A 25808-nucleotide genomic window follows, 5' to 3' on the forward strand; every position below is an offset into this window, starting at 1 on the left:
AAACGAAGGAATCTGATAGAAGAGGAGAGTGGAGCATGGGAGAAAGGGAAGAAGGAAGGGACCCAGGGGAATTAATAGGCTGTTCAGAAGAGGTAAAAGGTCAGAGTAGGGAATAGAGGGAGTGGATTAGATAGACAAGTGATCAGTACAAACAAAAGGTGAAAGTAATAGCTGTATGCAACTAAGCAATAACATAATGGAATCATACAACAATCCTCCAGTTCTCCATCAGTGATGTGAAGATTCAGTTTGGATCAAGGATAAACTTCGCCCAGAATTCAGCAGCATTCAACATTGAGGGGGAATTTTTAAACATTTGGTATGGATCATCGTCACTGAAGTGATAATTTTTGATGCACTCAAACACCACCCTTCTCATGCTGGTCAATAAAACTACTTCACGAATTGCTCCTATCAACTGTGGGTTTATTTCGTCTTGAAAATACACAGATAAATTTTGTCTGAACAATCAAATCTCTGTATCACACCAATCCTCAAAAGAGAAAGTTAGCAATTTGCACTCTCATGTCCCATAACGTACATTAAATAAAGAACAGTCCATCTTGTCAAAACATCTCAAAACTGTCCGTAAGGACTTCAAAAGCTTGCAGCCAGGGTCTGGAATGTCATGCAGATCAAATAAGGATCCCATATCTATTCCCTGTGGGACTTTGGTGAATCAGCGATCCAGTACCTTTGATAACCCTTTACCAGTGGCTGCCCACAGGTTTGAGCAGACAAATATCTAGTATATAATATAGAAAGTCGGTCATTATAGAAAGTCGGTCATTCCAGAAAGATCAGAATAAATGAAACCACTGACGTATGACCCAACTATCCTGCTCTCAATCAATCATTAGCAACATGGATGGGCAGAGCAACATATCTACTGGGTAGTATTTGTTCACCAATAACTTTCTTCCTGATACTCAGTTTCATTTCTACTTGAAGCACTTGAATTCAGACTTCAATACACAAAGAAAATATTTGTTCATTAGCAGGGTGGACAGGTATAAATCAAGGTACAACACACACAAAATGCTGGTGGAACACAGCAGGCCAGGCAGCATCTATAGGGAGAAGTGCTGTCGACGTTTTGGGCCAAGACCCTTCGTCAGGACTAGGACTATAAATCCAGGTGTCCGTTTCCCTTACAATTAACATTAGTTGGCAACAACAGTGTAAGATACAAAATGCAAACATATTTGGTATACAAAATATTACTAAACCTAAAAAAAATGCAATGAATATTTAACACATGGATAATTAGTGCTTGTAATTACAGAACATAATATTAATTGTCCAAATACAAACAGGAACACTTTGGCACAAGGAATAGGAAGGACACTTATTACTTGAAAAGATGCATGGTTAAAATGGATAGAGGACAACATAAACATGGGCTATAAATACACGAATCATTAAAAATTGTGTCCTTGTTAACAAGAGTATTGAAAAAATGTTCATTTCTGTCAGTAAAGAAGTGAAGAGTAAGGACGCTGTTTGTTGCAGGTTTTAACTTTATGAAACCACATTTCATGTACTGTGTGCAAATTGAACATCAGATTATATTAAAAAAAGACATTGATGGTCAAGATGGCTGTTTGGAGAAATAGAAAGATGGACAGGCCAGGTGTCTTTTTCCATTAATGAAGACTGAGAAGGTGACTTCATATAATTTTTAACTGAGTTGATTCAGGGACCATATTTGTGTGAAGAAATACGGTGAGAAGCCACCCATATACCATAAAATTCAATCGGGAATTGAGAAGAAATTTATTTTACCACAATGTTGAACTCACTACCACAGAGTGGTTAAAGGATATGATAAAGGTGTATTTAATGTGAGACATTCAGATGACAGATGAAAATAACGTATTACAATATTAGATTTATACAAGGGAAAAACTAAAAAAAGGTTTAAGAGGTATAAAGATGCCAAAATCAGCTGGATGGGCAGAAAGATCAGTTTCAGCATCATTTACCTATTGCAATCCTTCTTTTAAAATTACCTTCAATCAAGAAATACTAGCATCTATAGTGATTGGAGACACATCAAGCACAAAGGAAGGTGGAGGTCAGTCATCACTACCCCAGGACATGACTGCAGGAGTTATTCACAGCAGTATCTAAACTTCCAACACCTTCATCTTCCATAATTGGGAAATCAAGAGATTCCAAAGCACTGCACTGAAGACCAGGAAAGATAGCTAAAGATTCCCAAATGGACATTGAATCTACCTCAATTTAAAAAAAATACAGTATTTCTGTTTTTCAACATTTTTTAAAAAATCTATTCAATATATGTAATTGATTTATTTGTTTATTATTTTTATTTTATTTATTATTATTTTTTTCTCTCTGCTAATTATCTAATTGAACCGCTGCTGCTAAGTTAACAAATTTCACGTCACGTGCTGGTGATAATAAACCTGATTCTGAAGTGCCCCAAACAAAGAAACTTCTCATTCAACCAACGTTACTAAAAATAAAATTATGATCGTATTGCTGTCATTGGGAGTTTGTTGTTTGCAAATCAACTGCCTAGCTTCCGACATCATAAATCACTAATTTCATATTAAAAGTATTTCACTGGCTGCAAAAATCCAGGTAATGAACAGCGTTGTTTCTGATGTGGACTTTCATCTGAAAGTACAGGATGTTTGGTAATGAATGCAGTATTTATCCTCATTCACAGTTCTTCAGGCATTGAAACAGCCCATACCTGACAACAGAAAGACCAATACTACACATTTCCTGAGTGGCAAATAACATACCAGGCAATAACCAACTCCAACAAAGGAATCTAACTACTCCAACAGTTAATAGGATTAATACCTTTTAATCACCTGATCAACCAATTGACTGCTGATCAGGGGCTGGACACTATATCTAATAATTCATTTCAACCTCCCAAAGCCTTTCAACCATGACTACGTATATCAGAAATGTGATGGATCACTTTCAAGTTGCTGGAGGGTACTGCTTTGAAAACAGTCAAGGAGATCAGCACAAACCAGGTTAAATTACACCTTACCGTTAACTTAAAACTTTCACACCCTCCACTATCAGCACCTCACACCTGTAATGTGTATTATATGTAGGATTTTACCAACCATTGCATCAATTAACCAAAGTTTCTTCATGAGAATATCACAAATCCATGGTTTCTTCTAACCAGGTTGAGAACTACCTCTAGGTTCCCTTCCAGGCTAAGTAGCAAGGCAATCTAATGATATTTTGCCATCCTTTCATCTGGAGGAATCCTACACAGTCAAGGGAGAACATAAAAATTCCTTACAGACAGCAGCAGGAACTGAACCCTGATTTTAAACCTGGCACTGCAATACTCTTATGCTAACGTGCTGCACCATATGCCACATTCTGTAGATAAACATGTGCCATATGAAACTTTCTTCAAAGAAAACTTGGAGGCAGTTTTTAAATGCAATTATAATGAGAAGTTACATGCAAAATTTGTCAACACCAAGAGTTTTAGATAATTTAGTAATCTCAAATTAAAAAGAGGCCTATAAAAATTACACAAACATATTAGCCCTAAAATCCATGCAAGCTATGCCATAACCATAACATTATGTAGAAAGATGAAAAGCTTTAAATCCACTCAACCTTTATTAATACACATTAGATGCAAGTTTAAGGACTCTGTTTTAATTCAATTCACTTGGATTCCAGATTAAGCCTATTTAGAGAAACAGTTCAGCTTTCAGTAATGAATTTTGCAATGGAATTTATCTGCTGAACTAAACCTCACAGTGTAGATTTATCAATATTTCAGGGCAAAGCAATTTCAAAATAAAAATCATCTGTGCAATACCTCACCCTGGGTGTCAAGAAAGAAGAGAGGAAGACCTAAAAGGGATGAAAGTTTCTTTCATAAGCAGTTAGCTAGTGTTGTATATCGCTCATGGAATTAACTGAAGGTGACCCATTGATCCATTCAGGAAACTAGCTAAGTGGCAAGAGACAAAGTGAAGATAATGATGAGATATTCTAACTGACAGTACGTGACCAAAGAACCCCAAAGGGATCAGAGTTGGAGTTGCTTTTGCTATTTTCCTCTTAGATGATTGGGCAGAAAGCTGAAAAACAAAAAATGTGATACTGTAGGCAGTGCAAATTGAAACGTAAAGTCACAAATAAGATTAAGTACATGGGAAAAGCAATAGCAAATATATTGAAATGAAAACAAGCATGGGGACCAAAAACTGGAGTGTTTAGATGGTGAAAAATTTAGAAAATGCTAAAACTTAGATTGTAAATCTATGTACAAATTAAAATGTTAAACTTCTACTGAAGATATCAGGACCACCAGCAGACTACTAGCCTTTATATCGAGGGTATAATAATACAAGGACCAAAGGCAGTGCCAGTTAATACACAGGCCTCATTCAATCAGAACCAGTCACATCAGATCAATACATCAAAAATAGGATATATTATCCTAGCAGGATGTATAGACACAGCAAGGACACCCTATCGAGAAATAAACAGTACCAAAAAAATTATACAAACCATGTTTGCATTCCCTAGAAGGAAAAAGTTAAACAGTGATTTCCACCACATTCTAGGCATCATGGGAAATTGACAAGGCAAATCAAAAGAAACCACTTCTGCTCAATAGAGTCAAAATTACAACAGCTTTCAAGAACAAAGCTGGTGAACACTTTTACTGCAATGTTGAATACAGTACCGTGTACTGTCAAACTCTCTTCTAAAACAATTGATGACAAATTATTTGCAAATTTTTAATTTGGGGATTATACATTTGTCAGGTAAAATGATAGTAAGGAGTATGGGCAAAAAGGCAAATAAGTAATTCTGTCAATTCTGTTCTGTAAGTCACGACCTTAGTAATTCATGGAAGTGGCCTGTGGTACTAGCTCCCCACTCCTGACCATGTAAAAGGATATGTATGAAATACTAAGCTTAAAGTACTCAATTTAAATTAAATTACCTAGACACTATTACATTTTTGTGCAATGCCCTGTTCAGTGTCTTTGAATAGGGAAATACGATTGTAAAAGGGCACTCACAGCCTGTAATCTTGGTTGCAAGTCCTTCATCTGTCTGAAGCAGTAACATACGGAAACCCCTGACACATGCAAGACGATGCAATACACATCTGGTTGTACTTGCATTATTTTCAATGGAGCATGCATGCCCTGCCAACCCACAGGTTAGACATGCAGTAGCAGGTTTTCCAGCATCCGTGAAGCCTTTTTATACTTGATTTAAAGGGGACCTTCAAGGGCAGTTCCCAGGCTGACACTGGGAACCCCATGCAGGTAGAATTACTTTTACTTTACATACCAGTTAACCCAGAGGTTCCCAACCTGGGGTCCAAGGGCCCCTTGCTTAATAGTATTGGTCCATGGCATCACAAAGGGTGGGAACCCCTAAGTTAACCCATCCCATCTTACTTGGTGATCATCACCAATCCACCTCCCAAAACCTCATTACTATCTTGCATGAGCAAAAATAACTTCATCACATCACTGAAAAAAAAAGCAGTATTATCAATCCTGCAACAAAATAGTGAAGCAAGTATTCCAGCAGATCAGGGCTTTTTAAAATGTTATACCATTAGGTGTGCTCTTTCATCCTGTCAATGAGAGATGGACATTAAATTCCTGTGAAGTCTAGAGTGGCGAGGAATAAAAAACAAGCTATTGAGGGACTTTTGTACAAGATACTACAGGGCATTTGCATCATAAACCACTGAAGGAAGCAGATGCACACAATGAAAGCCCACATATCGACAAACTGACAAATTTAATCAGTAATCCAAATTCTGTGTTGCAACTCGAAATAAAAGAATTAGATGACACCTCAAAATTCAAATTAATTGCATACATCTATCACAGAGTCAATCACCTCATTCCCATATAATTCTTGATTATTTATTTCCCCTTTCTCTTCCAACTGTAAAAGATTGCAGATTCAGGTTTATTGTCACTAACATATGCTGTCTTGTGGCAGCAGTTACAGCTTGCAATATGGCCTGTACACCACGCGTTCTGCCCGTGTTTCACTGAAAGTGAGAATATGTACTTCAGACCCCAGGTTCCCCATTCACTGCCACTCCTTAGCTCACTGTCATTTACTGGAAATATCCCACAACCATTTTAGTTCCCAAAATTCACCACTTTGCAACTGTTGGGACTGCCAGCTCCAACAGTCTGCCCAACTAGTTCTATACCCTGCTGCCAACTTAGACAACATTCGCACTATCAGCCAACACGAATTTGGGTTATCTACAAACTTACTAATCACACCCCCTGTATTCACACTTAATTGCATGACAAACAACATGGCCTCTAGCACCAATCCCTATTTGTACACCACTGATCACAATCAACTAAGTATCTCTCCATCACTACACTGTTCCTATTCCACATTTTATCCTGCATCCTATGTATCTCAAACTTTTGGACCAACCTACAATGCCTTGCAAAGTGACTTCCAGTCAAGATGATGCCAGCATACAATGCTTCCTTGGTCAACATTTTCCAGGTAGCTCATGATTTTTTTTTAAACTTCTCTTATGTCTGTTTTTCATCTTAAATGTTTCTGGGACTGTTAGAGCCTGTGAATTACATTTTGGAGATAATTTGAGTGACCCAATGCTTTGCTGTCTTTGAGAAAAAGATTCCATGAAACGAGCACGTACTCGGACAGCCTTGATGCGAAGAAACTTCAAGGTGAGTAGCAAGCAGATGTTCGACTACATTTTGCCAGTGAAAATGTCCATTAGTTGCCAGTTAAAGCATGAAGGAAGATTCAGACATTGAGGTGAATGCAGTTGGAGCGGGAGTCCAGCACTGAATGCCTTCCTTTTGATTGCTGCCAAGGAGTCTGTGAGCGGCCTATTGCTGTGTGGCTCACTGTGGCAGGCAGGTAGGCCTCTCTGTCTCGTGTGGTGCCCGTCTTTCAATGGATGTCAGTGATACAGAGGTTCCTGTCGTAGTTCTGCATTTGTGGGTTAGACTATTGCATTTATTGAGCTACGGTTTTTATATTCCATGTTTTTTTATCACCTGTTCCTTCTATGTTTTGTTGTGCAAGGGGAGGGTGTTTGGTGGTTGATGTTCTGTAGGTTATTTTGAGGGGGGGTTCTTTCTGGGGGGTGGGGGGTCCATGTTCTTGTTCCGTTTTTATGCAGGGAGGGAAGGGGTTTAGGGGCTGATGATTGGGATGGTGTTCTTTTTAGTGGGTGGGTTTGATGTTCTGAACAACTTCCGTGTTCTTTCTTTGTTTCATGGCTATTGGGAGAAGACAAATGTCAGAGATACGTATGGATACATGCTTTGACAATAAATGAACCTTTTTAACCCTTAGTAAAGGCTAGTTATTATCTGGCTTATCCCTGCTGTCTTTCTTCAAAGTGACTTTATTTTCAAAGTATACCTATGTTACCATCTACTGTCTGAGATTCATTTTCTTACAGGAAAATCTGAAATACAATTTTATAAATAAAAACTATGCATAAACAATGACTGACAAGTACATACGTGCAAAGGACAAACTCCAGCTGTTATTATACTTGCCTCAACCGCTTCCTCTGAAAGCCTATTCCACTTACATACCACCTTTGATGTAATAAAAGGTTGCTCCTCAAGTTCCTCAAATCTTTCCCCTCTCACATTTAACATGTGTTTTAGTTTTTTGATACCCCAATTCAGGGGAAAAGACCGAGTGCAATCACTCTATCTTTGCTCCTCAAGCTTATACAGCTTTATGTGATCACTTCCCAGTCCGCTGTAGTCCAAGGATTAAAGTTCTACCCTGTCCAACCTCTCCCTTTAACTCAACCCCTCAAATCTTGATGCCATCCTTTCAAACCTTTCCTGCACTCTTTCTAGATTAATGACATCTTTCCTATGGTATGGTGACCAAATCCAAACACAATGCTACAAGGGTCTTGTTTATAACCATAACCTCCCAACCTGTTGTACTCAATGACCTGAGTGATGAAGGCCAGTGTGCCAAAAGCCAACTTCACCGTTCTGTCTACCTGTAACCCCACTTCCAGTGAATTCTTAAAAACTACTTGAGCTCAAGGTCTTTTTATTTACAGCATTCCCCAGAGCCTACCATTCACTTAGCCCTATCCTGCTTTGACTTTCCAAAATGCACACTTCATACTTATCCATTCGGTGCTTACCGTGGCTCCACCTACTTACCCAGCTGATAAAGATCCCCCTCTAATTTCTGATAACCTTCTTCACTGTCCACTATTTCAGTGTCATCTCCAAACACACTAACCATGCTTGGCACATTTTTATCCAAATTGTTGATATCACTAAAAATCAACAAAAAGTTGAGAAATGTTCATTCAGGACCTTCCCCACATCATACTTACATTACCCCATTAGAAACATAGAAAACCTACAGCATAATACAGGCCCTTTGGCCCAAAAAGTTGAGCCGAACAGGTCGCTACCTTAGAACTTACTAGGCTTACCTATAGCCCTATATTTTTCTAAGCTCCATGTACCTATCTAAAAGCCTCTTAAAAGACCCTATCGTATCTGCCTCCACCACCGTTGCCAGCAGCACATTCCACGCACTCACCACCTAGTAAAATCCCTGAAATCTCCTCTGTACCTACTCCCCAGCACTTTAAACCTGTGTCCTCTTGTGGCAACCATTTCAGCCCTGGGAAAAAGCCTCTGACTATCCACATGATCAATGCCTCATCATCTCATACACCCATTGTTTGCCAGGTAACCCAATTTCCCTGGATACCCTCTTGTTCCTGATATGCTTACAGAACATCTTGGAAAGAAAATCAATTGAAACCAAAATTAAATTTAAATACAGTATACTGAGCAAGACAAGCCTTTGCAACGTAATGGCCGGACTTCTGCAAGAGTACCTTGAAACAATTCAGGAATTTCATAGAAAGAACTAGTCAAGTGAAAGAATGTCTTATTTTTCAAAATAAAACATTTTACTTCATCCAAAGAATTTTCTATGCAACATTGAACATTAATTCAACGGAAAAACCAGGAAAACTAACGACCAGGAGGAGCTTGTCGCTGCTGGCAGTCTTCCCTATATCTTCAGTTTCTAGAAGAATTGCCAAGATGTTGGAGAAATACAGCATTCATGCCATCCACAAACCTGCAAGGAGGTTCAAATCCCAGCTTATGAGGGTCAGAGATGGACAGGGCTCAGGACGGTATTCCTCGTCAAAGATGAACTAGGACGCAAGATGGCTGGTGGTTGTGGGATCCCCTGTGAATACAGAGCAGCATGCATCAGCCAGACGGGGTGCATGGTGGAAATCCGCATCAAGGAGTGTAGGAGATGTATCCGTTTGGGTTATCCGAAGAAATTGACGATAGCAGAACTTTGTATATGCAATAACGACATCCAACGGCACAAAACTAGTGTGCTGTGCCAATGGCTTTTAGGACCACCTGGTGAAGGAAGCCATTGAAGCAAGACTAGAGAATAAGAATTTTAACAAAGATGAAGGTCTCGCTCTAAGTGAGAACTGGAATTAAGATTTTTAAACAATGTGGGATGAACGACATGAGTTGAGTAATTATACCATCAGATTAGATGCGCATAGGCTGCATCCCTGACGAAGGTGGAGTTTGTCATCGAAGCGTCAATTAAAATTGAAAGTGGCACCCAGATGAAGAGCTTGTGCATCATATATGCCAGGAACACAGCAGATCCTTTTTTTTTTTAAATATCCCAAAATTGCTGAGTAATCAGACAATGTAGGAGCCAAATATTAAGATAATTGTATAGAGATTGTAGTCCTTGAGGCCGATAGGAACTTTCTATGGTAAACAAATTTGCCAGTTGTGCAGATAACTCCACATTATCCTAAACCAAGGGTGAGTAATGACTCACTTCCACTAACACACTACCTACCATTACTGGAGAACATTAGCCAAGCTAACAATTCACTGAAACACTGAGGAAGTGCAATCTCATGATTGGACAAAAAGAATCCAATGGCACTAGTTGGCAAGAATCAGGCAGCATCTTCTGGTGACCTTGCCAGATATTTATCATTTAACACATCATTTCTGGTTATTATCACATTGGTATCTGAAAGACTATGCACTGCCACATTTCCTATATTATTCTATGACCACACTTCATAAATGGTGTGTTTCAGGACACCCAAGTTTGTGAATGAATAGCACATTACAAAACCACGTTTTTTTTCATTCCCATAACTTAATGCATTCTATTTTTTTTTAAATTGCAGGATTGCATCTAGATCAGGCTGTGGCACAAACCATAGCTCATGGTCTGAGATGCATATCATGTTTCAGGGCTTTCAGCAATATTTATCTTTTATCTCCAAACAAAAACAAACCTTTGAAATCAAACAAAAACGACTAGTTATACATTATTTAATTTAGACTTTTGCCAAAATATACAGACTGCTTCTCGTTGCAAAGATAACCGAATAAAATGTAATCACCCACTTGATGGCTAGTTAGAAGCATTAAGCTGGACCAGTGGTAAAGTGGTTGAGGGTCATGTCTGCATCACCAAAAAAAAATTTAAAATAAGCATTTTATGCCACTCGTTTGGAGAAAAGGAGGGAAGAGTTTCATCAATGATATTAAAACAACAGAGACAAAAAATGCCTAAATATTGTACTTGCAGATTTTAAATTACAATGTCAAGTATATATGTTTACTTACTTTTACATATATAAACTTGATCTTGAAAGCAGGATAACTAGTTTTGGCAACAATATATGCATTGCCCTCCTTCGTTCTCAAGGCAGACTGAGCACATCAACAAGAGGAAGCTCTTGTGTCTGTCTGGCAGCAGCTCTCTGCCCAGCATTCTCAAGTGCCCTTCATTGTTTACGTTCCTAATGCAGAGCTCTTGAAGCAGCCCAGAATGTTTGCATTCATTTTTAAAAACAACCTTAAGAGCAAGGCCTATCAAAAGAACAAAAAAGCAAATCCATTCATCAATTCTTTCAAATAGATGGCCTTTTGATTTGATCACAAATGACCAGCTTAGCAAGTCCAGTACTGAAATATTTCCCTCCTTTTCACAATCACTGGAATTAACATGAAGAAATTCTGCTGCATTTTACATGATTAGCTAGTTTATGATATTTTACATTCTTGCTTTGATTTTCACTAATTAACAGCTTAGAGCACTGATTTGGAGTTTCAAACAAGCTTAAGTTATTTACTTTGCTTATACTCAAAGTGCGATTGCAAGAATAAAGGCAGCTATAAACAGCAACAGCCAACTATCTGGTATTTTAATAGGATATAGGAATATGTCACCACAATCATATGCCACCTTACAAAATCAACAATTAACAGCAAACTTGCTATTTTTGGAAATATTAACTATTGTACCATACTTCCGCACTAAACAAACTTAAAATTCTAGACAGAAAAAAAATACTTTCTTCAAGATGCCAAAGGTGTTTTAACATCAAATTTATTGCTTTCATCTTTTAGAATATTCCTTCTTTTCCTCACTTTCTGCAGGGATCGCTACCTCCATGACTCCCTTGTCCATTCATCCCTCAGAAGTGATCTCCCTCCAGGCACTTACCTCTGCAAGCGGCCAAAGTACTACACCTGCCCATTCACCACCTCCCTCAGCTCCATTCAGGGCTGCAAACCGTCCTTCCAGGTGAAGGAACATTTCACCTGCAAATCTTCTGTGGTCAACCATTTTATCTGCTGCTCCTGAGGTGGCCTCCTCTACAATGGTGAGAACTGTTGTAAACATAGTCAAGCATCTCTGTTCCATCTGCCAAAAGCGGAACTTCCCAGTGGGCCAACATTTTAATTCGAATTCCCATTCCTGTTTTGATACGCCAGTTCATGGCCTCCTCTTAGGCCAAGATGAGACCACCCTCAGGAAGGAAGAGCAACACCTTATATTCCAGCTGGGAGGCCTCCAATCTGGTGGCATGAATAACGATTTCTTCTTCAAGTTAAAAAAAAATTCTTCCCCCACCACCTTCTTCATTTTCTTCTTCTATTCCCCATTCAGGCCTCTTCTACTCACCTCCCCCTGTGAACTCCCCCCCCCCGCCCCCCAGCTTCTCTTCTTCCTATGAGCCACTCTCCTCTCCAGCCCTTTACCTTTCATACCCACCTGACTTCACCTATCACCTTCTAGCTATCCCCCGTCCCCTCTCCCCACCTTCACGTTCTGACACCTCCACTTTCCTTTCCAGTTCTGATGGAGGGTCTTGGCCTGAAACATTGGCTGTTTGTTTGTTCATTTCCATGGATGCTGCCTGACCTGCTGAATTCCTTCAGCATTTTGTGTGTCTTGTGGAATACTTAACTGCCGGAATATTCTAGAGATTCATAATTTAACTCAAGATGCACAAAGCTGTGGCTGTCTCGTTATTCTTTCTCCAGCCAGAGATGCCCCCCCCCCCCCCCACCTGTTGTAAAACTGCCACTGATCTGGCATTGATTGGATTCCAATCTCCTTTGGAATTCACCAACATACTTCATTAGTCAAGTCACTTTTTATTGTCATTTCAACCATAACTGCTGGTACAGTACACAATAAAAACGAGACAACGTTTTTCAGGGCCATGGCGTTACATGAATAATACAAAAACTACACTGAACTATGTAAACCAACACAAAAACTACACCAGACTACAGATCTACCCAGGACTGCATAAAGTACACAGAACAGTGCAGGCATTACAATAGATAATAAACAAGACAATAGGCACAACAGAGGTCAGTATGTTGGTAGTCCGATGGCTTGGGGGAAAATCTGTAACATAAATAAACAGCTGAATGGCGGCGTCCAGGATTCCGTCCGTTTCTGTACTCCTGCCGAGTATTTCGTTGCCACAGATGTAGTCCAATTTAATGTCCATTGGGGAGCAGAATGGATGGGAGAGCCGGCCGGCTAGGGCTTGCTTTATTCCTGGCACGGACTCCTGCCCGCTCGCCTCGCTTCCACTTCCCCGCGCACCGCTTACGACGTCCCCACCTCCGGCCACTGGGCTCAGGTGACTCCGGGGACTGCAGGCCCGATTCCCTCAGCAAGCCGAGGTCGCGCAATCTACCCAGCAGATTTTCATGAAGGTTTGTTTTTGGGCGATCTCTGTATTCTAGCAGTATCTGGCGATGGGAGATAGTTGCTCTGTTATCCATTGCCCTAAACCCTAATTGTGCCTTAGAATTAAATTAAAAAATTAAATTAAAAAACTAAATTAAAGTAGCACCAGATCTGAAAGGCCGCTGCTGCCGTGTGCCGCGCCGCCTACAGAAACTAATTAATAGGATATACTGCTTAATTAACCAGAAAACACAAAAAAAGTATCTTCCCTATTCAGATAATAGACTAAACAACAAATTTCACAAAAAATGTCAATGATAATAAACATGAGTCTGACATTAACCCTGCAATGGAGCATTGATGTAGCATAATACTCAATCACAGGTATTAACTCAAAGACCTTGCTTATCTTTCTATTTCTTCCAAGAATCATAATTATGCCCAAGTATCACAGCAGCACACCATGGTTTCCCAGAACCTCATACGTAAAACTTGCACCAAATTACATTGATTGGACAAATCATCCATTGATGTTTTAATGCAATTAAACGATCTATTGCTCTTAAAACTGATGGAACTTAAGCGGATTTTCTCCCTAAGACGGCAGCAGAAATTAGGTTGCCACAGTGGGATAATGGCTGACACTACCAACAATGACCCATATTATTCATAAATATGACTGAGAATGGGTTTATTTAAGAAACAATACAAGTATATAGATGAAAAATTATTGATAATAATCTTAAGCCAATTGCTTCAAAGAACATTATACAAGATTCCACTGCTAACTGATGCATCACATGTCAATAAACAGCAAGTTAAATTTACATTTTCCTCCATAAACTACTGTCTATTCTCAGCAATATAAATATCATTCCAAATATATTAAACATCAATGCAATTTTAAAGTGATCAATAACATCCCCTTCCAAGAAAATGCTAATACATCCATGTCCAGCTGTTAGGCCTATCCTAGCCCTGTGGACTGCGTGCCACTTCTGAAGTTGAGAGTAGATGTACAAATAGATGTTTATTTCCAATACTCTTGCTATGGTAAATGGCAACTTCAAATATGCCACAAAGTAAATGTGTTGTTCATTTCCAGCATTTAATACTGGAAGCTAGTTTTTGATTTCTGTACTAGCGGGAAGAACAATAATTAAATGTTTCTAACTGATTCTAGAGCACTTATTAATAATGCTGCATGATACCTGTTGAGATCAAAGCCAAAATACTGTGTACTCAGAAGACAGAGTTTTCTAGCTTATGAACACAGCACAATTCACTGATAAAAACAAAATAGTGTTGGGTAAGCAAGGTTAAATAATATTGATTGCCTTTGCAACTCTGAACAAACAACACAATCATTTATAAAATACATTAGTATACAATTTTGGTCACACTGTCACAATTATTTAGATATTGGCTACTGGCAGCATGAGTTAAAAGAATACTAGCTATGTCTTACAGTAAAAACAATTCCACGTCGACTTTGAAGTGAATTTTTCCTGATTTAGTTCTGAAATTATTTAGTACTTAATGTAGATTTTGGTAAATATTTGCTGCCTTGAGAATTTACACTCGGCTGTCCAACATTTCAGCATTACATTTGGGAGATTACCAAATAAAAAGCAATTGCCTTCATGTTTGTGAAAAAAAAAATCAAGAAGTGCAGACACTAAAATCTAAACTGAAAACAGAAAATGCTTGGAATACTCCACAGGTCAGGCTTGACTGGTGAGAAGAGAAATGGAGCTAATGTCGCAGGTCTCAATTCCATTTCTTCAATGGGGAGAATTATAGAATTTTTACAACATCGCCTCAAAGTTGAACATCTTCAGATATTTGCTACTCCTGTAAGTACCACTATTGAAATATTACATCTTTCAAGAAGCCTTTCAACGTTCATAGGAAATAGCATGAAGTTGGTAGGGAGCAGTATCTCCCTATGTAAAGCATATAAACATGATGTGTATGTACACTCAGTGCCAATTTATCAGCTACCTCCTGAACCTAATACAGTGGCCACTGAATATACATCTTCTGCTGCTGTAGCCCATCCACTTACAGATTCCATGTGCTGTGAGTTCAGAGATGCTCTACAGCACAGCACTGTTGTAATATGGTTATTTACACTGCTGTCACCTTCCTGTAAGCTTGATCCAGTCTGGCCATTCTCCTCTGATCTCTCTCACTAAAAGACGTTTCACTCACAGAACTGCTGCTCACTGGATTTTTTTTTTCTGTTTTTCCACACTATTCCCTGCAAACTCTGGAGACTGGTGTGCATGAAAATCCCAAGAGATCAGCAATTTCTGAGACACTCAAACCACCCCATCTGGTATCAACAATCAATCCATGGTCAAAATCATTTCAATCACATTTCTTCCCTATTCTGATGTTTGGGCTAAACAACTAAACCACTTGACCATATCTGCATGCTTTTATGCATTGAGTTGTTACCACATGATTGGCTGACTAGATATTTGCATTAACAAGGTGCACAGGTGCACTAATGAAGTGGCCAGTGAACACTTATCTCACACTATAATGGAAAGTCAAATTCAATCATCTTTTTCAACTCTTAATCAATTATCTTTGTGTAGAGCAATGTTTTCATAAGTATACCATTAAAATTCCAAGCATGGTCATGACAGATCCTTTCACTTGTATATGGTAACACAATAATACAGAAGGGGGAGCTCAGTATAGCAGTTCTGCAAATTATTGAACCATTTGAAATTAGTTGTGCCAAGCACGTGGGGTGGGGGAATACAAGGGTTATCAAGTCACCTCAAAACTGATCTTACTGACCTCAAGTCAATTTTCATCTCCATTTATCTTCTAGCAATCATGTAACTGGAGGTCATTCCATCTGGGCTTTTTAAACTTTTAAAACAAAATCCATGATGCTCAATTAAACAATTAGTACACTAATATATTCTAATACTCCATTAGTTGATTGGTTGATAAATAAGCAGCCTGAACTAAAAATTATTCTGAATATAGCACAGTATCATTGGAGAAAGCAAGGTTCACAAAGAGAATTTAAACCTTCAGATTCAGCGTTTTGCCATGCTTTTTAGGTCAGATTGTTAAAAGGAAGCAAACTGTGGTCTATGTCAGTTCTTGTTACAAAGATGATCTCTGGGACACAAATGTTATACAATAGCTCGTCAACCCAAATTTAATCCATGTAAGTGCTACTGCCAAAATTTGTGCTCCCAGAAGCACTTAAAGATCATTTCATTCCTTAAAATTTAATTTGTTCCAGCCGCAGTCTCCATAGCAACACAAGCTAATCCCCAAATCATTCAGTAATTGGAGATCTTGTCTTTCTATCACTCTCAAATGCAGTGATTTGTTTCAACGGCACTACCACAATCAAATTTACAAGTCTCTAATGTAATATTCCTTTAAGAATCCTTATTCACTTCCACTTTGCAGAACCAATAACAAGGACAGAATCAAAATTGTGTATTTAAAGTGATAGGTGGACAATTGGTGCATTCATACTTTTGTTACCTCTAGGTCTAGCTATTCCTGTGCTTCACTAACCATCATTCTTTCAACTTATTTTGAAGTCCAGACAAAGTTCTGCTGCACTTGAATTGCATCTGTGCTGTTCATCCATCACCTGTGGACTGGCAACGCTTCCGTTTTCAAACGTTCATCCTGGTGTTCAAGCCCCTCCTTGGCCTAGTTCTTCTCTTTCGGTGTAATCAAAACCGGCCTTGTAACTATCCACCTTCTTCAGCACTCTCCTCTCGCTTTGCTCCAGCACTGGCAGCTGTGCCTTCGGTGGTCTGAAGTGATAGGCATTACATCGCTAACTACAATTCAGAAGAGCCCAACAGGGCACAAAGCGCTTTGGGAAATCCTGGAGGTCATGAACATTCAACCAAAATGAGAGCTTCCAAGCAGCAGTATCCCACCCCACACTCTTTTCAAATGTTCTCCAAGACCTTCTTGTTTGACCAAGCTTTTAAATAATTTGCACTTAATCTCCCCTTTTTAGGCTTAAATGCCTGCTTGTAGAGTAGTGATCGCCAACCCATCGATTGCGATCGACTTGTTGATCTTTGAGACTTTCCCAGTAGATCCCGGAAAAAAAAAAGAAAAATAAATACACAAGTACTGTTGAGAGATTGCTTCCGGGCTGCAGGGTTTTAATTCCATTCGTTCTGCCCAGTGCGCATGCGTGTAGCTCCCCAGCACTACACAGTGTTATTCAGCAGTCCCCAACCACCGGGCCGTGAGGAAATGTTATGAGTCAGCTGCACCTTTCCTCATTCCCTGTCGCGCCCACTGTTGAACTAGAAAGCACATGAGGTCATCAGTCGCCTAAACGCAGTGATACCCTCGCGCCAAGTGTTCGCTTCGCGCGGCCGGTGGGAACCGCCGATGCTACTGGCCCGGAGCGCGGACAGATGGGTGCCGCCTCTGAACCTGTTTAGCACACCGAATGTTCGTGGCGAACCAGGTGCTAAAATATTCGCAGACGGGCTCCGGGTTTCGTAAGCAGCAGAGCAGCTTCCTTGCTGCGATCTGCTGAAACAAACTTTTCTCGGGCGATAGATCCTACAAAGGGGGTGGGCTGTCGCACTCCTCACTCAGTTGGTCGCTCTCTCTGGACTGCAATGAAGCCCTCAAAACGGCTTTGGCACCTTAAGACCAAACACCCTGTACTTAGATGAACCCGCTGAGTTTTTTCAGCGGAAAAAACGTGAGCAAGCGGGACAGAAGCTAAGTGTTGAGAACCGCGAAAACTAAATTGCAGCATAGACTGGACATAAGGAACCTACTTCAAGTATCGCTGTATTCCGATCATGATTAACAACTCCTCCCCCCCCCCCCCCCCACCCCTGTTGGCCGGTCCGCAAGAATCTTGTCAATATTAAACCGGTCCGTGGTGCAAAAAAAAGGGTGGGTACCCCTGGTCTTTATACATTATTTCTACTTCTGGGTTACTGGGTTTTACTTCCGGTCTTGTCTGCCCCAGCGCGCATGCGTGTAACTAATCGATCTGGGGTCGATCTCGCCTTTCACTAAGGCCGAGGTAGGGGATCTTGGGCTTCAAAGGGTTCTAGAACATGACCCTGTGCACGACTGTAGTATGCCAAATGAATACATAAATCTGAATTGTTACGCCCTGACAAAGCAAATGGTACAATGTTGCCACCATGGCCGTAAACCCCCATCTCTTTCTGTGCCACAAACAAGCATCATGACTCGCGATAGAGAAAGTCATTACAACGAGGAGTTGGGATTTAGGAGTGAAAAAAAAATCCATTGCAGCCTAAACATTTTATATGTTAAACGTGAAATTTAGTCCACAACCCACTGGAATGTTAAGCAAATTTGAAGTGGCTGCAATTAGATACATAATCTGGAACAAATTGTATCAGAAAATTCCTCATTGCTCCATCTACAAATGGGACCAGTTTACAGGGAAAAAGGAATCTCAAAAAATCAAAAAAAAACTGCAAACAGATTTTCTTATTTCCCACATTCCCCTAATACCACTGCTCTTATTATGGAAGTAAGCCTCTGGTAGCCACTCACACTGCAATGTAAATAAGATTATTACACAGCTGCAGCCGGGAATATCTCTGAACCACAGCCAACAGACAGAAACTAAGCTGTCGTCAAGAAGCTGAGAGTTGCTTTCTCACATCTTTAGCATGTCATGACACTCCTTGGCTTGAACACATTAACTCTGTTATCAGCAGTTCTAACTTCATTTCAGCACATCCCAATACGTTTGAATCTGTTCAGCACATTGAGTACTGAATTGGGAATCACATGGAAACCGACGACTTGGTGCTCCATCTAAATTAAAATCATGGTGAGGTGCCTTGTGTTTCGCACTGGATGGCAAACTCTCCAGTGGTTCCTTTGTAAAAAAAAATAGGAACCTGTTTACTCTTTTTGGAGGTAGAGATTTTGTGCCGATATAGTTCAAGCCTACCTTCAATTTTCACTGTTCTACAATCAAACAAAAGCAATAGGTTGATAGTCCAAATGATTGTGGCACACGAACAGTGTCAATTACTATTTGCTGGAAATGCATCCATATATATTTTTTTGCTCCTTGCTACCATTCCTACTTCTGTGATTTTTTGCTTGCTGGAGTATAGAGGTTGATTACAGGACAGGAAACCATAATCCAATGAGCAAACACTCATCCTGTCCTCCCACCTCAACAATAGCACTGTGCCCACGCACAAAGAACTAACACACACAGTTTATAGATAATTTTTCAAGATTCATACAAAGACGGCAACAGGATCGTGAAGTCGATTTCTCCTCAGCCATTACCAATTCTTTCCAACAGCCTTTCCCCTCTAATGCAAAAATCCATACTACCACTGCCCTTGCAAAATGCTAAACAAACAGTATTGGCAATTCACTTGAGTGCTGTAATATATTTACTGCAAATCCCTATGGCAGGTCTCCTAATACAGTTTTTATTGTGTCTGCACTTGTCAATTCAGTGACTGGTCACCATCTAGATAATCTGCCAAGTGCAACTGTTTACCCAAGACACTGATAGGATACATAAGCATTGCAAGCTTTAACTGTCAGGAAACCCTGGCTCTTGTCAATACCCTTTAATTAACACTTCACTTTAGCGACTTTATGCTTATCAGCAGTATCTTCGAAAAGGAATGCAGGTAGGTAGTGTCTGCCAGTCCAGTCAATTATCATTGTAAATTATATCAGAAAATATGCAAATGAAACATTCCTTTTTTCAGATGAACCAACTTCAAGGCAATATCAGGGTCAGAAACAGATTCATGCTCACTAACATAATGTCATGAAATTCGTTTGCTGCAGGTCAGTGATAAAATATTCTGATCTATACAGTTGTCGACAAAAAAAAAACCCCATTGTATTTAAACTCCTTAAAAGCGCTTTTCAAACACATTGATACAGCTACATCAATACAGCAGAGATTATCAATACATACAAATTTCAACTTCAAATAATCCAATAACAGTGTTCCACTCTCTAATTGTGCACCACATTGAAAAGTCTTCAAACTAAGCAACAATGAGGATCTAAATGAAAGAATCTGAATAAGATGTACCTGAAACACACCTTAAAAAAAGGCACCCTTCGACAGCAAGGTTTCTATGTTTGGTTATTGGTCCTTTCCATGCCTTGTTGCCCATCGGGCAGCAACCTTGTAGGTGCCTTGTTGTTGTTTTTTTTTTTTACGAGGCCGAGTTGCTGGCTCAACACTCAACCCAACGCAGATGGAAAGTGTGCAAGGAACTGCCCAGGACCACTCACCTTGAAGCCTGGTGTGGATGCCACTTCACCACCGGCCAGCTTTCCATGTATGTAAACAAGTGCTAAGTCTTTGAACAACAATTCACAATTATGTCATCCAGCTCATTACTGAAGCTTTTAAGCTGCTGCACTGTTAATGACTCACCAAATGCAAGATCCAGCTTGGGAATTGCATCAGAAAAATTAAATACGCAAGTCACCTACAGCACCCTCAAGCAATTCAAATGAACCTAATGAGAAAAAGGGAGATTAAAATCTTGAGTATCAGCACTGGCAATTATTTGGCCACTTTGGAGAACCCAAGGGATTTCCATCAATAAAGTGAACAGACCCAAAGATACAAGAGATATGACCTACTCTGTAATTAAATGGGCCTTACAGGTATTTGCAGACAAATTGAGATATCATCACGAGACTAGACAAATTAAGGGAGTGACAAGACTTTATTGCGTCAACTATTATGTCAATAAATGCATTAGGTCTCAAATGGCAGATAGAATTAGTTTGCATTTTCCTTAAAGCATGAATTTTGATGAATAAGGGTGCAGGAAATGTTTGATTAAGTGAGAATTGACGTATGTCTCAAATCTGAGATTATTTGCAAGATCAGATGGATCAATACAGTGAAGCAATTCGAAACTATTCCTCTGACAATTTTGCTGATGATACGACAGTGGTGGGGCTCATCAGCAACAACAATAAACAGCCTACAGAGAGAAGGGGTAAGAGCTCGAGCCCTGGTGCCAAACAAATAACCTCTTCCTTAATGTCAACAAGACAAAGCAGAGGGCTAACGAATTCAGGAAAACTCGTATCACTCACATCCCTCTTTACATCGGTGGCACAACAGTGGAAACTCCAAGCAGTTTCAAACTCCTGGGACAGCACATCAAACACAATCTCACGGTCCCAGAGCACATCCTACACAATCAGGAAAGCTCACCAATGCCTTTACTTTCAGAGGAGGCTGAAGAGACCTGAACTATTCACCATCAATCTTCATGTCCTTCTACAGATGTGTAGTAGAGAGCATCATAAAATGCTGTGTCTCTGAATGGTACAGAGACTGCACTGCGGCGGACAGGAAGGCTCTACAAACGGGTAGTGGAAATTACCAACACATCGCTGGCACCAGCCTATCCACCATCAAGGACGTAATTGCCTAAGGGTGCCAGAAACGGGGAGCAGCATGAAGGATCCCACCCACTCTGCTCATGGACTGTTTGCCCACTCATATCGGAGAGGCAGCTACATAGCATTCACGCCAGGAACACCAAGCTCAAGAACAGTTACTTTCCCTAAGTAGTAAGGCTGATCAACACCTCCACCCAGAAACCCACCCCTTCACACCCCCACCACCACTACTTATTTCCTGTCAGTCACTTTATGTAAAGACACTCCTGTGCCTAGCATCAATTTATGGACACACGCTATCTTATGTATTTATATATTTTCTGTTAATCTTTTGTGTCTCATCTTATCTTTTGTGTCTCATTTGTGCTGCATTGGATCAAGAGCAACCATTATTTTGTTCTGCTTTACACTTTGACTTTAAATAATCTTGAAAAATTTGACGTTATTCCTCTGACACAAGTCACTTGAGGTACACTTGTCAATTTTTTTGATATACTAATATGGGCACTGAAATGGTGGAAAAAGGAATCTGGACATAGAATTCGTTCTTTGCAACTGAATCAGAGTGTATGCAATATAGCACGACTTGAATGCACTGATATGAAATGATCTGCATGGTCAGCATGCAAAACAAAATGTTTCATTATATAAGTGGCAATAATAAATCAATTTACCAATATAGAACACTGTACAATGTTTGAGTCTTTAATTATATACTATAATCGCTGGAAATCTTACATGTGAAACAATGATTGCTCTTCGCATTAATGTGTCATCGGAACTATTAAGTGAAGAAGCCAAGAACTCCACTAGCTATCCACAATCATCAAGCACAAGATGATAAATCAGATTAGCCAATCTGCCTGCAGGTATGAGAATTTGTAATTACTAAATTAAAACATCCGTTTTGACAATCAATTTAACAATAGCAATATTTTGAGCATTTGCCATTAAGAGTCAATTGCCCGATTTGTTTTTTTTTTAAAATCGGGCATTATAGACAAGAGGCAGATACCACACTCATCTAACTTTCAATTACATTTATCAAAATGGTTTGTAGAGTAATAGTCAGAAGATAAAATAATTGTAGGAGGTATATACCTCAAATCACCCTCTTTCCCTGTCCCATCTCCAGCACAGATATTCCCTGCCCAAAATGTCACTGAGAATTTCAAGTGTACAATTTAAAGCTCAACACTAAAACCAACATATTAGGACAAATGTTAAGTCCACCAAAACAACATGTGGGGCAATCTCAATAATGCCAAAGTTATATTCAGCTTGACAAGTCAAGGCCTCATTATTCAAGACATTACACAACAGTAAGTGCAAATCAGGCATTTCAATTGTTGAATGGGACGAAGTAATTTTAATCAGCACAGCAAAACAAATTCAAATCCAGATGAATTGTATGATTGTAACGAACATGCCACCTTCGTCCATTTAATTATTGGCCCCGCTTCTATGAGGAAATTATTATGCTCCAAAACATTATAAGGTGAAGAGCCAAAGTAGGTTAAAAACTACACTCTTAATTAAGTTGTTCTGTATTTTTCAGTGCACTGCTTTCGAGTAACAAACCCTAACTCATCATAGTAACAAAGGCATGCAGTGGATGATGCCTGGGCATCCCTGAAGAAGATAGCAAAGTTGGCCATCGAAACAGCAGTTATAATCGATACCTGTACCCAGCTGGAAGCCCAAGAAGAGTTTATACATTTTTCTGTGTAACTTCGGCTAACGGCGTAGCTACTTAATTGTACCAAAATGTACTAGACCCAATGTGTCCCAATTAACCAGGATCTGCAGTATCTAAAAACTCCAGTTGTATCGTTACAATGAATTAATCGTTAAGATAATTCAAGGATGGCATTAATCATAACTGAGAATACCAGAGTTTCTCAAGAAGGAAAAGCACTCTACACAAATTAAAGAAAACCTACTAACTATAATCAATAGCCATCTATTTCCTTATGACACTTGTCTCTGCATATGCTAAAAGGCCTGCCTTATAAAAGAAACAATGGAAAAGCAACTTCTCTTTTCTCATGACTTGGGTATTACACCATGAATGAAAAGCACTGAAGCCTGAATAAAAAGCATTTGCTCACAACTCTATAACCCTGCAGGTGGTGTTCACAAAAAGCAAGCAGAATGTCTTCTCAGAAGACAAGCCATGAGAAGGATGGATGCTTTGCCCTGGAGATACGTCAACTTATGCATTCTCAACTAACAAAGCCATGATAAAATGACAATTCCCTCACCTCCCACTTTTAATACAATATTCACTTGCCAGCTAGGAGCATGAGCTATAAAAAAGGAGAATAATTTGAGCCTGCTAGGAGCCTAGCTAATGCCCAGTTTTCCCCCCAGAGAGAATTCTTGTCAAATGTAATGAGACTGCATAGGCCCTCTCTACAACATAATGAGCACTTAGGCTGCACTGGTGATCAGTCAGCAAAGTACATCAGTTTCAGCCAAGTTACACCCAAGGGCCTAGACGTCATCAGTTTTCTTTAAGATTATGATCAGATAGCACTGTCAATCTATATGGTAACAATGGTGGCTGAAATCTAAAGCTATAAAAAGTCAGCATGCATTATAAATGCAACTCAATGTAACCTACAAATTCAATTCTCCAGTGAGATGCAATTCAGCACTTAGACAATCATCTGCATGCTGAAGAAAGTGTTGTACTAAGAAAGCTTCATTTATGCACATAAATATCACTGCAGCATTTGACAGCCAAGAAATTACACAGGAACTCCTTTTATTTTCAAAAAAAAATCACAGGAGCACTAAAGCGAAGTGCACAGTGTACTGACAGACAATTACTGCATCAAACCACAATTTTTCAGTTCTGTTGAAATGTCAAGAACGTAACCGACAAAGGAACACTTCAAATTAAAACCTATTTGTATTCTGTTAGGCTGAGACATGCTATCAGTAGGTTAAGTTAAAGATAATCTTTCCAAAAGGAGTAAATCTCTGTTGTAAAAATTTACCGCACCTTAAGGATCAAACACTGCAAGTCAATAACACTTCCCTTGATTGCATACATTTTGCAAATAATACTTTTTAAGTAAACAACTAACATCAAATCTATTTGACTGATTGATCTATTGATCTTTGATCTATTGCTCCCTGGCTTCCTAGGCATTGTCATGGTTGGCCTATCTTTCCTCAGTATTATTATTTACAAAAGTGGCTCTACTTGCGTTTATGTCGTATTTCTAATGATTCAAGTAAGTATTATTTCAAAATATACCAGTTTATGAATGTCAGGAAGTGATGATCCCCTTCTGTTGGGCTGTTTGAGGTAACTTATGTTATTCTTTCTTACTTCTCGTCTAATATTTATATATCTGTGTACTTGTAATGCTACTGTGACACTGTAATTTCCTCTGGAAATAAAGTATCTATATATTCATCTATCAACTCATACCACAATAAGCCGTTTTCTCCTCACATCCAATAGATATACACAGGGAAAATCAGAAGAATATGACCATCAGTCCTTTGTACTTATAGCACCAACTTTTACAATACACTATTTCCTCTGCACATTAACATGAAGTCTTCTACAATCAAGCTCCTACAAGAACATTATACAAAATTTTGGAAAAGAAAAGTTTAATAAAATTATACATTTGCAAATCTGTATCTTGTAATCTGCTCGACTTCAATAAAGTGCTTAAAATATTGAAGATTAAATATTTGCTGGATACCTGTATCAGAAAGAACCCATTCTTGGTAAAGTCAGAGGTCTGACTCAACATATCAACACATTACTTCTTCCATATACCAATGTTTTCTTTCTTTATGACCTCAAGAATGCTTTGGCAGGAAATATCAATATCTTACCTGTTTGTGCATTTCAATATTCAATCCATAGGACATTTCATAATACTGTAAAAGAAAGAATATTAAAACTCGCAAACTAACTTATAATTCTGGGTAGTTGCCACATAAAATCAAACATATACAACTCATAGTCCCAGCTCATTTTGGGAAATATCACTAGCTAAAAAAGCACATGGCTGTGTTTCCAATTTCACAAGGTACTTGGTAAACTCACCATGACATAGTGTCGCTGCATTTCTGTCTTTTCACTTGCCAGCTTTTCACATTCCAACTTGAGACTGTAAATTACACAAGATAAAGATTTCTTTCATCTTAAGGAGCAGAATAAATAAATAATGCTTTCATATAAAACACTGTACAAGGAAACCCGAATAAAACTTCGAGAGAACGATTGGTGAGAGGTTACAGAAACGACGAAATTAAAATAACTAAACAAT

At 39.2% G+C, this 25808-nt stretch overlaps 1 protein-coding gene across 3 annotated transcripts in view; it reads right to left on the reverse strand.

Moving 5' to 3' along the window:
* Positions 1 to 25808, reverse strand: part of LOC140740947 (transducin-like enhancer protein 1) — a 111579-nt gene that overhangs the window by 84279 nt on the left and 1492 nt on the right. For all 3 annotated transcript variants that reach the window (XM_073070600.1, XM_073070591.1, XM_073070595.1), the window contains 2 exons: positions 25586 to 25649; positions 25372 to 25416 (listed from right to left, as the gene is read on the reverse strand). In XM_073070600.1, the coding sequence (XP_072926701.1) occupies positions 25372 to 25416; positions 25586 to 25649 (109 nt within the window). The remainder of the gene's footprint in view (positions 1 to 25371; positions 25417 to 25585; positions 25650 to 25808) is intronic.

This window comes from Hemitrygon akajei, chromosome 2 (assembly GCF_048418815.1).
Source record: "Hemitrygon akajei chromosome 2, sHemAka1.3, whole genome shotgun sequence".
Classification (NCBI taxonomy): domain Eukaryota; kingdom Metazoa; phylum Chordata; class Chondrichthyes; order Myliobatiformes; family Dasyatidae; genus Hemitrygon; species Hemitrygon akajei.